The sequence below is a fragment of the Letharia lupina genome (assembly GCF_014066315.1).
Source record: "Letharia lupina isolate WasteWater1 chromosome Unknown contig_8, whole genome shotgun sequence".
NCBI classification, from domain to species: Eukaryota; Fungi; Ascomycota; class Lecanoromycetes; order Lecanorales; family Parmeliaceae; genus Letharia; species Letharia lupina.
In genome coordinates, this window is record NW_023502977.1 from 1548527 (window position 1) to 1562769 (window position 14243).

At 36.1% G+C, this 14243-nt stretch overlaps 4 protein-coding genes across 4 annotated transcripts; 2 read left to right on the forward strand and 2 right to left on the reverse strand.

The window, feature by feature from the left end:
• Window positions 1–146: 146 nt before the first annotated feature.
• HO133_010289 (uncharacterized protein) lies at window positions 147–2818 on the forward strand (the record flags this gene model as incomplete). Its single annotated transcript, XM_037301143.1, has 4 exons — window positions 147–169; window positions 304–702; window positions 757–2617; window positions 2681–2818. 4 exons carry the CDS (start codon window positions 147–149, stop codon window positions 2816–2818), a joined length of 2421 nt encoding a protein of 806 aa, XP_037153960.1.
• Window positions 2819–2856: 38 nt separating this feature from the next.
• Window positions 2857–3631, reverse strand: HO133_010290 (uncharacterized protein; the record flags this gene model as incomplete). Its single annotated transcript, XM_037301144.1, has 3 exons — window positions 2857–3074; window positions 3162–3442; window positions 3516–3631. 3 exons carry the CDS (start codon window positions 3629–3631, stop codon window positions 2857–2859), a joined length of 615 nt encoding a protein of 204 aa, XP_037153961.1.
• Window positions 3632–4043: 412 nt separating this feature from the next.
• Window positions 4044–5666, reverse strand: HO133_010291 (uncharacterized protein; the record flags this gene model as incomplete). Its single annotated transcript, XM_037301145.1, has 1 exon — window positions 4044–5666. The coding sequence occupies one exon, from the start codon at window positions 5664–5666 to the stop codon at window positions 4044–4046; it is 1623 nt and encodes a 540-aa protein (XP_037153962.1).
• A 334-nt stretch (window positions 5667–6000) lies between these two features.
• HO133_010292 (uncharacterized protein) lies at window positions 6001–6660 on the forward strand (the record flags this gene model as incomplete). Its single annotated transcript, XM_037301146.1, has 2 exons — window positions 6001–6240; window positions 6337–6660. 2 exons carry the CDS (start codon window positions 6001–6003, stop codon window positions 6658–6660), a joined length of 564 nt encoding a protein of 187 aa, XP_037153963.1.
• Window positions 6661–14243: the final 7583 nt, after the last annotated feature.

Sequence of the window (14243 nt, forward strand, 5' to 3'; positions counted from 1 at the left end):
CCGCGCTTTGTCTCATTCATAAAGTACCTGCATTGCATAAAGTAAACAGGATCATCAATTTGCGCCAAAGTGATGCGAACTCCCTTCCAGGAGTGGGAGATGGACGCCTCTAGAGTCAAGTAGCCAGAAGTGTAATGTTTACTCAGATGGCTCTGCTACAGAACGAAGAGTATGTATGTCCTGTACTATGATTGCAGGATGAAGCGGGGAAACAAGTCTCCGGTCGAGTCGTACCTACTCTAGAATCGGTCCCATGAGCAATGGACTGCGTTTGGAAAGCTCTTAATTCTGACTATAGAATAGCTTCCTTATTTGGCAGCTCCGAACATCATACTTGACCCATAACAAGGATGGCATTGGCGAGCGTCTCATCAATGTCGACTCTAGTGTTCTTAATGATCCCAGCTTCCGTGCGGCAGGGTGGACTGCCAACATCGCGGACATCAAGCGGACGTATTCTCCGCCAATCCCAACTACCATTTCATCTGACTATTTCGCTGCTCCTCCCAGATCTGCCGGCATTGCTCCCGCGGGGTTCGACGATGAGGAAGAGGAAGGCGGTATGGTGACGGGACGAGGGAGTACTGAAACAGTTGGCCCAGGCCCAAACGTCAAGAGAAGACGGCTTCGTGAACAACATGACGAAGATGATAGCAGTGATCTGAGCGACGAGAGCGACGAAGACACTGAAGGCAGTAGACGGTAAAGAATTTGTCTTCTTACTCTCAACGCTTCAGGACTAATTACAATCTGAAGGGCCGCACAGCAAATCAAGTTTGCAAAGATGCCTGTGAGGAATCGATCAGGGTCGTCGCCCATCCGCAGCTCTTTTGCGACAGATGGAGTTGAGGTCCTCATCACATCACCATCCAGGCGATCAAACGAGGGTAGATTACGGAGCGGGTCTCTAACATGCGTTGAGGCCGTGAAGCAAAGGGCTAGGAGGGACACGACCACAAGCAGTGAGATGTCGTCCGAGAACGAGCTCGATCCTTCAATTTTCGGAGCAAGGCGCAAACAGACTAATCCTGTCAAGGCAGCCAAAGCCGGTAGCCTTCTGACTGAGAAGCACAAGGAGGATGAGCGGCAGCAAATGCGCAACTTGACCACCACGATCAATGAAGATTCGGAAGCAGAGTCAGATAGAAGCGATCTCTCTTCGGAATTTGCAGAAACCGCCGACTCAGAGTCGCTCTTAGATGACATTGCTGCTTCCTCATTGACTGATATGCCGCCACCATTGAACGTTAACAAGGAGTCTCCAAGCAAGCTGAAGAACGCACCATCGTCTCTTCTTCATCCGCTACCTCCAGCGCGGCCCATCAGTACCCTCCAACCCGTTAGTCTTCTGGGACAAGCCTTGAGAGCCGGGAAATCCAAGCCCAAGAACCCTGTGGAGGCATTTGCCAGGCTATCTGGTAAAGGAGCTTTGGACCCTCTCAATATCCGAATATATGCACCTTTCTCAGAATCACCGGACAAACCATTTGAAATGCCCTTGCTGAAGAATGTGCAAGCTACGGACTCCGGTGAAATCCCATTAGTCACCGTGGCAGATGCGATTGGATTGAGCTTATGGAGATATCGCGAAGAAGGCCTGAAACCCCCTATCGACGAATCTAGGCTCAGCGTTAATCTTTGGGTATTACGAATGGTCGAAGATGGAGAAGTCGAATATGACTTCCCTCCTTTGAACCGAACGCAGCCCATTGTCGCTTTCACCTCGAACAACAATCGTGGTCCTCGAGGAAGGTCTAGAGAGAAGCCATATGATGAGTTTGCTCTGGTAGAGGCTACTCAAGCTCAGATACAGGAAAACAAGAAGCTCACTCCCAAATTCGACAAATTGCTAGAAGCAACGAAAGTGGAGGCACCCGAAGCGGGTTCGCAGCGCCAGAGTCAGACTGAGAGAAAAGAAGCAGCCCTTGCTGCGACAGCACCTCGGAAACCAGCGCCAGCGCCAGCAGACAAGCCAGCCCTTCCTGCAATTCACTCAACACCACGGATGGGTCCACCAAAGATGCTCAAGATCCACTTCACAAGTCTCGAAGCCTTCAGCCAAATCAGTACCATCGAGGTGACCACAGACACATACCTCGCCGAGGTCTTAGATATCGTCTGTAAGAGATGGAAACTCGACAAGTCCTACCAAATCTTGAAAGTATCCGGCACCAATACTATCGCCCCCGTAGATCGAACAGTTGAATCTCTCGGCGCTCGCACAGATCTCGATCTAGTACGCAGACGTTTCGCAAACGATGGCGCTCTCGGTCTCGGAGGGTCGCCGGGCAGTAGCTCGCCTAACGCACCCTTGATTCTGGCAGAGGAAAGTGCAACGAAGGGCCAAAGGAAGGGGAAACTAATGCATCCGCTGGCCCAAAACTCTGAAATTCTGAACAGTACCGCTAAGTACAAGAAGTACAATGTCATTAGGAAACAACCTATGTCTTTCGCGCCTTCGCATCAACGAGTGCTGCTGATGGACGAAGATTACATGCATATCTTACCCGGAGAGACGGGGAAGACTTTGTTTGATAGCAGCGTAAAGACAAGTCGGGTGCCATTCAGTATGATTGTAGGGTGTAAAGTCAGCAGAAGGCATCCGAAGACATTCCGGGTAGGTCAGCGCCTCACTCTGACAATGCGAAATCCGACTTGCTGACGTTCCATAACTCTCCAGGTGATTATCATAAGAGAAAAAGACGATACGAAACGTTATGATTTCGAGGCGCAGAGCACCGTCGATGCTGCAGAAATCGTGGAGGAGATCAGGAAGGGTATGGAGCCGTACGATCAGCAACATCAAATGATGGCGTGATGCTTGGACCCATCGCCGATGAGCAAACGTCAATTATTTTATGATCCCTCCGCGGCTACAATACCCATGCTTCTCTTCCACTCTGCATACGGCTCCTTGTCTCTCCTCTCTCCCTCTACGATCTGTTCAACACCATACTCGCACGCGTGCCACACCCTAAGCTGTTCACAAAAGCCGCGATTTGGGCTCGCCATCGGTCTCTTCCCTTTTACGAAGAGCTGCGCTTCAGGGAATCCCACGCCCCACGCCCGCATTACTACGATGGGGATCAAGCCAGTCAGCGTCATCGATCGTGGCGCATACATTCGCGTACTTCGAAGTGAACACGGAGATGGAGACATACTATAAGCCATCACCAAAGTTACACTTCGACTAATCCCCATCCTGCAATGTACGAGTACCTTCTTTCCCTCCGCCCTCTTCTCCTCAATCAGATCGCACGTTGAGCCAAAAATGGAGAGAAGATCTTCGGCCGGTTTGTCATCTTTGTTGAATCGCGCCGTCACGATGCCCAGCTCTAAATGCTCTTGGAGAGTTGGGGCCGACAGGTCGGAGCTCATTATTGTGAGCACGAAGGTTATGTCGGTGGAGCGGAGGGAGTCAATGTTTGAGGCTGCCAGATAGCTAGGGACATGTAAGGCACTTGAACCATGGCATTTCGCATATAGCTGCCTGGAACAGTGTGAAAGATGCTTACCCGCCGAGATAGAGATTTGGCATTATTTCGTTCAATGAAAGGGAGACGCAGCAGTTCCATAACGCTTTCTCTATCATGACCTTGGTGAGCCCACCTCTGGTTTCTGGATTGGACATGGCGATGGGAGTATAGACTCGATAAAATCTGATTTGGTGTTGGTGATTTTGATGAGTAAGTAGTGAGAAACGCGTGTCGCAGGTTCATGTCTCATCGCCTAGACACGTGACTTTAAAGTAGGCGCGAAAGCGGGTAGACAGGGCTACAGCCGGCTCTCCAATCAAAACATGCGAGTTGGCCCAAGAATTCCATTCATTCAACTTCAAGCATCTTCTCCCACTTTTATGAACATGGTTCCTCGGAAGGAGCTCGGTATCTCTCGCTCTTCGATGCATTAGCTGACAGCGTCGTCAATGAGCGAAACGCTCGCCTAAAAAGCAAGACCGTTCAACCCACGCTTCTGATAGCTAGCTGGAAAACCCTGGCGGGAGACCCGCTTGAAGCGACAGGCGGGGATATCGCTAACCCGCATCAGAGGCTCAGACTGTTCAACCCCTGCACCACTTCCTCTAGACCATCCCTGACCCCGCCGCTCGCACCATCCACCTTCGCTAATAGTGCTTCCGCATATTTCTGCAACTCCACGACGGCACTCCTTCTCCGATTCCTGATGCCCCGAGGTGCCCGGACCATGAGCTCTACCGCGAGCTGACAGATCGCTACACCCAGCTCAAGGTTCGTCGTGTCGGCTGCGTGTACGACGGATTGGCGAGCTACTTCGACAATAGGCATCCATTCCTCCTTCGCGGGGCCAGTGACATCGGCTTCAACGACTGCCAACAGTACGCGAATAATCTCGATGCCGCGTGGGTGCTCCGAGGGAATGGGGAGTATGTTGTTTTCTAGGTCAGCAGTGAGGATGGCCCAGCCTTCTTCGCGGAGAAAAGCTTCGACGCCTTCGGCGATTTCGCTAATGCCTTCGAGAGATAACAAGACAGGATAGCGGAAGTCTTGACCAGATATATCTTGGTACAGGGCAAGGAAGACATCCATTATACCGGAAGCTTCTTGGCGAAGGGCGTCGTTCTCTTCCTCGCGGAGCCACAGAGACAATGCACGAAGCTGTGAGAGGGTTAACGGGTCTTCCGATATTCCACTTGATGTATCCCAAGCTATTGGAAGGGGACTGGCTGATCCTTCACCAAGAGTGCGAGCGGAGGGATGCAGGCCAGCCGCGCCCGCCGTGGAGGAGTCATAGCGGTCGCGGAGATGTTCGATAGTCAGAGACATTACTTCTGAGATGTTCGCTCGAAGCTTCATGAGGAGGTCGCCGGGCATTGGGGCTGGGAATCCGGTACCAGATCCCTCATCTTCATCGTCATTGTCTAAAGCCTCAAGACTCTGCACTAGGAAGCCGATAAAGGCGGAGATTATGTCGTAGGCTCTAGCTATACGCTCTGAGATATCAGGGTACTTGGCAGAATGTAGCCTTTCTTGCAGAGATGGGATGGTGGAGCGAATATCGATCAGTAGCACTGTGACGAATATGTAGGACTTTGGCTTCTGGTCCGTCTTCTCGTCTTTGTCTCTGGCACCGAAGACGGCTTGCGATCCTTCCCTTGTAGTTGCCAACGTAGCGAGTATTTCCATGATCTGGGTGGCAGTTTCTGGAGGAGTGGAGCGCAAAACAGACATCAGCAGTGGCACTCGGCCAACAAACCGGTCGTCCTTCTCTGGAGCGTCCATAATCGTCATGAAGGCGTGTAGTACTGCCACCGCCAACCCAACCATGCTGCCGACTTCTTCTCTTGTTCTCTTGCTTTCCAGCTTGGTTTTCAAGAGTCGATCCAGGAACTTTACGGGTACTGCACGCCAGCATTGTTCTATCACTGTACGTGTGCCCTCCTCTTCTGTGCCACCTTGTTGGCTGAGTTCCTGTTCAAGAACAGGCTTCAATAGGGCCAGCCCAACAAAACGGGAGGTATCATCCTTTGCTCTGAGTAACTCCAATGCCTTTTCGAGCTCTTTGGTGGGGGCATTGATGGCTGGTGGTTGGGTCTTTTCGGATTTTTGCGCCATATTTTCTTTGATAGGATGCTGCTGTGAGGATTCAAGGGTGCCGTCTCTGGGCGTTTTGGTCTGCAGGCTGAGCATTATGCTGAGGAGGGGGCTCCTCTCGTTCTCCGTTCAGGAAATCACGGATGAGGGCTCTGGTGTTTGGATACTTATGCGAAAAGTTGGCCAAACTGTCCCAACAGTGGAACGCACCCCATGCAATGACTGCAAGCTGTATGATCTCATACTCCTGCTTTGATAGATAGAGCTCCATAACGTACAAATGCTTGAATCGCAAAGCAGTAATTTCAAGGTGAACTGTTAGTTCATTGACCGATGTTCAACCGAGATCGCGCTAGTGAAATGTAAAGAATCAGTGGACCAAAAGCTTTGACAAAATCTCCGCGACATCTAACCATTGCACTGATTGACGATGTCCCTCTCCTCTACATCTACTGCACGCTGCTGCGCGCGGGCACTACGCAACTCTTCAAGACCAAGACCACCATGTCCCGCCTCTTCAGTGGCCTCACAACGCCAACGAAGAGTGCCATCGCGGCGATGGGAATCCACAGCAGCAGCAGCATCTACGAATCCTAAGGTGTCTTCCATAGTCGACCAAATAAGTCAATTGACTTTACTGGAGACTGCAGATCTCGTTTCCAACCTCAAGGTCAGTTACCTCGCATTTTAGCCGGAGATTTGCACGCACCTACTCCTCCTCCGAGCTCCCACAATCCGAAAGCTAACGCTGTCTCGCTGTTCTCAGTCTCGCCTCAACATCCCCGACATGCCCATGGGTGGGTTCTCCGCCGCTGCAGCGCCTGCAGCCGCTGCACCCGTCGAAGAAGAAGAAGCCGCCCCAGCCGCGCAAGAAAAGACCCTGTTCGCCCTCACACTCAAGTCGTTCGATGCGGCGGCAAAGCCGAAAGTTATCAAAGAGATCAAGAGCATGCTGGGCCTGAGTTTGGTGGATAGTAAGAAATTTGTGGAGAGTGCGCCGAAGCAGATGAAGGAGGGAGTACCGAAGGACGAGTCGGAGAAGATCATTGAGACGATGAAAGGCCTCGGGGCTGTGGTTACTATGGATTGAGAGGGATTTGTAGGTGCTACGGTGTAGGAGATGGCGAAGATGCATCATTGCGCGGAGTTTGAGCCATGTACATGTACGGCAAGCATTAAAGGCATTGTTCTGGAGCATCCCTTCAGACGCCTCTTCCCGGCAGTTGACCTTTTCATCATCTCTTCCTTTTCTGAAAGTGGGCGCTTTCATCAAGCTTCAGCAACGCCTTGTTGATCTTTCGCCGTGGTCCGTTGCTGCTAAACCGCGACTCTCGGTCTTTGCGCTACTGTATCAATCATCGAGTTTTTTGGACTCTGGATGACAGAGAAAAATCGACAAGTGAAATCCTTCTGCCGGTGACACTGACTATTGGGGCTTCCTTGCTTTTCAGTATGGCTGTAAAGCTTGGAAAGGCTTCATGTAGCCTCTGATGGCTATTATAGCTGAAAAGCACCCAAGCTTTGAAATAGGAGTAGTTAAACTGACAGGCTACTGCAGTTGCCACAGGTCGAGCGACCAAGAAGCTGGGACTTCTGGTCCGAGGCGTTCGTGAAGTAACTATCTTGGCTGCAACCTAGCTTGGCTTTAACCAGATCCTCGAACAAAACCGCCGGGCTTCCAACGATAGTAATGAGGGTTCGACTTTCACTGGAGCGCGGAGTTCGCACCGCTTCACCTTGACCGGAGACTTGTTCCAGGACACGGAACAGAAATGGCTGGAGCTCAGCTGAGGGTCGCGTGGTGGATCGACAAAAGATGCTGAAGGCCCTTCGGTATCTGTAAGCAGCCGGCATAGCAATTCTCGAGGGTTGCCAATGCAGCGAGCTGCACATCGAGCTTGCGTGAAAGAGGGGTAGCACGCAGGTGGAGGAGTTTGGAGCGCAATTATCATTCGATGACTGGTCTTCAGACGACAGGTTAACAAGTTAAAATCAAGCGTTTCTCGGAATAAGCTTGCAAGAATGGTGTAGTGGGAAAAAATTATTGTATGTCTTGTGATTTATGTTAGAAGATGAGTTAATTAGGTATTAAAAAAAAAAAAAAAAAAAAAAAAAAAAAAAAAAAAAAAAAAAAAAAAAAAAAAAAAAAAAAAAAAAAAAAAAAAAAAAAAAAAAAAAAAAAAAAAAAAAAAAAAAAAAAAAAAAAAAAAAAAAAAAAAAAAAAAAAAAAAAAAAAAAAAAAAAAAAAAAAAAAAAAAAAAAAAAAAAAAAAAAAAAAAAAAAAAAAAAAAAAAAAAAAAAAAAAAAAAAAAAAAAAATATGAGTTCTACTATAAAGATATTTAACTTAAAGAAACTAGATATAGATTCTTTATTATTTTTAATTAGTATTCGTTAGCTTCTACTAGAAGTAATAATCTAATTAATATAATATAACTTAATTAATTATATTAATAAAGAAACTACTTTCTAAGTAAGTAATTCTTACTAAGTCTTACTTAGCGAAAGGCTTTACTTAGCGAAAGCTTTTACTAGAAGAAGATCTTTCTTAGTAATCTCTAATAAGATATTAATAATAAAAAATAAAAGTAACGTTCTTATTAATAAGTAAGATAGTAAATAAGAAAGAAAGTTTCGGGAAATCGAATTTCTTAAGAAAACTCTTACGCTTAAGTATTCGTAATTCGCTTATTTCTATATAATATTATTTCTTTCGATATTAACTCTAGCTTTCTTATCGAAACTTTTACTCTTATTAATCTCTATTTCGACTAAAGATTTATTATTTCTAGAAGATTTAACGTTTCTAAGCGAGATTTTAAAGATTCTTTTAGAGATTCTAATAAATAAGAATTTAAAGAAATAGCTTTTCTATCGCAATTCGATATTTCTAAATAAGATCTCGAAGTTTCTTCTAAGAGTTAAGGCGTTATCGTTTCTTACGATATAAAATATAATACTTTCTCGATACTTCTAGAAAATACTTTCTCGATACTTCTAGAAGATACTTTCTCGATACTTTTAGAAGATACTTCCTCGATTTTATAAACGTTAATATACTTATTCTTATAATCTTCAACTAATTTCTAAATATTATCGAGGTTCTTTATATTTATTTACTTATTATATTATAGCCTATATTCTTTTTATTTAATAAGATATTTTATAATAAAATCTCTTTCTTTAGCGATAACGCGCTTATTTAGAAATTAATCGAGTTTTTAGAATTTAAAAATCTTAATATCGCTTTTAATAAAGATAGAAGATAACTTATTAAGATGAGATTATAGTCGAGTATATAAATCGATTTAAAAATTCGAATATATCTTTAATTATACTATAGTAAAAATTGAATATATTCTTTAATTATTAAGAATATCTAATCGATAGATAAGACGCTTAATTTATTTAAGAATCTTAAAGAAATTGATAAATTATAAATTATATTTTCTTTTAATAAGCTAAATAGCTAAAATATTATAATTGCGATATAATCGTAGAAGTATATAATCGCTTATATAAAAGAACTAAGATTAATATTATTAATCGTAATAAAACTTTAAATTTATCTAAGTAAAGGCGATAGTATTCGATACTTTTAGACGAGCGATATTCTTTAATATTAATTACTTTTTATAGACGTTTAAATCTAATAACTAATTTAATAAGAAATCGTAAAAATTTTTATTTAGAGATTTATTTAATAGAGTAAAGATAGCGTTATTATAGCTTACTTAAATAGCTAAAATAATAATTAATTAGATTATAATATTATTAAATATAGATATTTAAAAGCGAATAGCGATCTTAATAGTCTAATTAATATATTTATTAAATCTATCGATCTATAAATAATAAATAATTAAATATAATAATTTAATATCTAGCTTAATAAAAAAGCTTTTTTATAATTTACTAAGAAATTTATAATTATAATTTAAAATAATTTACTTCGATAATTCTTAATTAATCTTTCGAAGTTATCGAAATAGATAATATATCTAATTCTTAATAGTAAAAGTCGACTTATTAGAAATTAATATAATTCTTCTAGAAAATTTATTAATAATAAATATAATTACGTTATAGTCTTTAATAGAAGTTAATAAAGCGAGAATAAAATTAATTATTAAGATATAAAATAATATAGACGAGATAAGAATAAATTATAGAGATTTATATAATAGATATCGAGATATTTCATAAAGCTAATATTAAGAATAATATCGAATATACTTCTATAATTAGCGTATAAGACTACGTATATATTATTAATAAGATATACTTTTATAATATTTAGCGAATTCGATATAATAGAATTAATTAAAGTAAATAATTTCGAAAAAGATTTATATATAGAAGAATAATATATAGAGTCGACTTAATATAAAAGTATAGTCGCTAATTAATATATCGACTTTTTATATAAGATTATCGCTATCTCGAGAAAAAGAAAGAGAAGCGATATTCTTATTAACTTAATTATTCAAGTTAAAAGTTTTCGAGATCTTATATTATTCTAAGTTTTTCTAATAATTATTAAGAATCTATTAATATAGTTTCGAGCTTAGTTTAATAAGAGTAATAGCGATATAAGCGTAGTTATATAAAGTATCGAGCTTTTTAATAATATTTTAATTAAAAGCTACTATTTCGATAATAGCGGAGTTTAAAAGTCTTAATAAGATATTTAATATAATATATTCTCTTTTTAATTTATAATAAAACTCGAGATTTTAAAATTTTTAAATAAATTTAATATTTAAATAAAATAAAGATTTAACTTTATTATTAAAGATATAGATAGAGATATCTATTTAAATATATTAAGAGTAAAATTATAATTTATATAGACTACTATCTTCGATATTAATTTAACTATATACCTCGTTTTTTAAAGTATTTTATATAATTCTAGCGATTTCGAATTCTATAAACTAATATCTAATTTCGATATTCTTAAATAGATAACTTAAGAATAAGATTAATTAAATTTAAAAGCGTTTAGAGTAATTATCGATAAGCTCTTCTTTAATATAATAAATTATAATTCTAAATTTAAACTTATTAATATTAAGATTTCTATAAAGTATAATCTTATTATCGAAATAAATTAAAAATAATGAAGTTAATAATACTTATTATAGCGCTTAAAAAATAATTCTTTTCGATATTAATTAATAAATTAAAAATAAAGCGAGAAGTAAAGTTTTTTTTTCTTATTCGACTTTAGGAGATATAATAAATATTATAGTCTTCTAATTCTAAAGAGATTTTTATTATAATAGCGTAATTAGCGATATAATCACGTAATTAATTTATTATTTTTAAGTAAGTTTCTAACTTAAAAAGAGTTTTCGAAAATAAGAGCTTAGTAATTATTTATAATTTATCCTTAGCAATTTAAAGTTTAAAGAAATCGACTTTTTATCTTAGTAAATATATTTATAAATAATTAAAAAATATCTTTTTAGAATTTATAAAAATATCTAACTTTATAAAGAGATTAAAGATCTAATAAAGATAGTCGAGATACTCTTCTAAAGTTCTTAAATAAATAACGATATTATTAATATACACTCTAATAAATCGCCTAAATTTACGAAGTAGCCTATCTATCTATCTCTATATATAAATTAGCGAATTTTTATAGCTTATAATTATTATATTAAAAGTCTTCTAATTATAATAACTTATAATTATAAATTTATAGCGATTAATAGAATATATACGCTATTAATAGAAGAAGCTTATATAATTAATAACGTTAAGATATCGATAGCTTTTTATTAATGATATTAAGTCTAATTATAAAAATAAAGAATAAATATCTATTTAAGTAATAGTATTTAATCGGTAAATATTAATAATAACTCGTTCTTTTTTAAAATTATCGAGTATAATTTTATAGATAACGAAAATTAAGAAGTTAAAAGATATTACTTCGATAATTTAATCTAGTCTTTCTTACTTATAAAGTTTATTAAACGTTTTATTAATAATATCTTTAGATTTAATATTAAAAGAATAAATTCTCGCTATCTTATTAATATTTTTTTTCTAATTAGATTTTAATAGAATATATATTTATTCTTATCTTAATAAATCGGCGAAGCCACCTTTTTATTAAAGCGTTAGAAATTTCTTAACTACTCTCTTAATAAAAGAATTCTTATTATAAATTATAACTTTATTTAGTAAGATTATATTTATACTTATAGTAGTAATTATTATTTTCGAAATAGAATAAAAGAAAGTTATAAAAGTAGGAATTTTAAGAATTAAGCTTTTCGAAATATTAGAATTTTTAGAAATATTAAAAAATCTCGTAGTGAATTTAATAATAGGTGCTATATTAGATATCGCTGCTTTTATTAATAGCGATACTATAGAATATATAGCGGTTACTAGTATAGTAATAGCGAATATTATAATAATTTTATTAAAGATACGTTTAATTTAGCTTTTCTAATATTTGTTCTTAGATTAATAATTAGTAAATTCGATAATATTTTTTTCTCGAATGTAATATAATAGTAGTTATTAAATTCTACTTTCTATATAATGTCTAAGCGAAGATTTCTAGATATTTTAATTAATTAATCTAAATTATTCTTAACTAGTATCGTAGTTATAAAGAAGTTAATAAGATAAATATAAAGTATTAAATCTATATAATTTAGCTCGAAAAAAAATTACGTTTTAATAAAAAAGTATAATATATTAATATTTATATCTGAGAATATAGAGGAATAATAATAAACTTCTTAATATATACGGAATATATAACGATATAATCTTCTTTAGTACGAACTTCTATTAATATAAATATCTAATAGCTATCAATTAACGCCCTTAATTAGAAATAAAAATATCGATTTTTTTAGATATTATAATATTTATACTAACTAGAATATTTATCTTAAGCTTATTAATAATATAGATTTCTCTTAGCGATATTATAATTATAGCGTTTTTATTAGAGAAGTAAAGAGATATAATTATATATTTCGAAGTTTTATATTTATTAGATTCTAAATCTCTTATTATAATAGAGCTAGCTATATTTTTAATTAATAAATTTAAAAATATTTTATTTAGATAGGCTTAATTTATTAAAGTAACGAAGTAATCTATATTTAAGTAATTTTTTTTAATTTTCTTATTAAGTAGTAACTTAATAGTAGCTCTTATATAATAATAGTTATAAAAAGTATAGTTAATGTTAATCTCTGAAGTAGAGTTAGTCGATAATTTAATAACTTTTCTATTTCTCGCGATAGCGTTATTCGCGAAATTAGATTTTTTGAGATAAGATTCGCGAGATTCTCTAATAAAAGATTCCTCGATAGAAGAATATATCTAAATTATGAAAGAAATTTTTAAGCGTTTTTTAAATGAAAAGTCTAGATATAAGAAAGGCTTAAAATAATAATCTCGATCTAAATTATTAAGATAGTAATAAAGTTTATTATTAAAGAGGAAAATCTTATAGTAATAGCGATATTAATAGTTAATCGCTAGAATAAGAATAATTTTAACTACGTTAGCGAGATACTTTATAGCTTCTATAAAGTATTTATTTATTTTATCTTTCTAGCGAGATTAATAATAATTTAGTTCTCGTTAATATAGTAATTGCTAGACTCGCTTAGATTCTAATAAATATTCTTATTCTAAAATATAGATTTAGATTCGATATCGTTATAAGAAGATAATAACGATTCTTTCTTACTAGCTTAATATACTATCCCCTATAATTATAGAAATCTATTTTAATTACGATTAAAGAATTTGGCGTTTAGTCTATTTACTTATCTTCTAAATTCGCTATTTTTATAGCGAGGATTCTATTAACTCGATAATATTTAAGAATTAAACGAGTTAATATTTTCTTTTATAATTTATAGAGATTATCGAGAAGTCGATAAGATAGAATTTAATTATCTTTATTAATAAGACTAATTAGACTAATTAGTAAAGTTATTCTTATAATTATTATATCTTAGCGAGAATCCTTAATAGAATTACTACTAAGAGTATAAGAAAGAAGAAAAGAATAATTTTAAAAATTTACTTTAATAAAAGTTATTATTTATATACTAATCAGACTATTTAAATAGCGTTAACGCTTTTTTATCGATATGCTATAAAAATCATAATTTTACTATATTATTTTAAATTAAATACTCGATTTAATATTAATTTAATCTAGAAATTAATCTAGAATAATTAACGAAGTTGATTTAGAAATATCTTATTAAAATTCTAATAAAAGATTATTTTAAATTATAATTAGCTAATTATAGATAAAGATAAACTTAGCGATTTTCGTATATTTTAAAATACTTTAAATATAAGAACGTATTAATTTATTATCCTTGATATTATTTATAATATAGCGTTTAATTTAAAGATACTAAATTACTATAGAAGCTCTTTCTTTAAATTACTTTTATTAAAAATTCGAATTAAGCTTTTTAACGAGGCTTATTTTTAATAATATCTTTTTAAGCTTCGTAAGCTCGATAGAGTATTAAATTAAAGCCTTACCGCGGAAATACGTTAATAAAATTTCTTAAATCTTTTCGTAGCTCTTAATAGTAATAATATTCTTAAGTCGATCTATAAAGATATAGATATTTTTATAAAAAGTATATTAATCTATATTAGT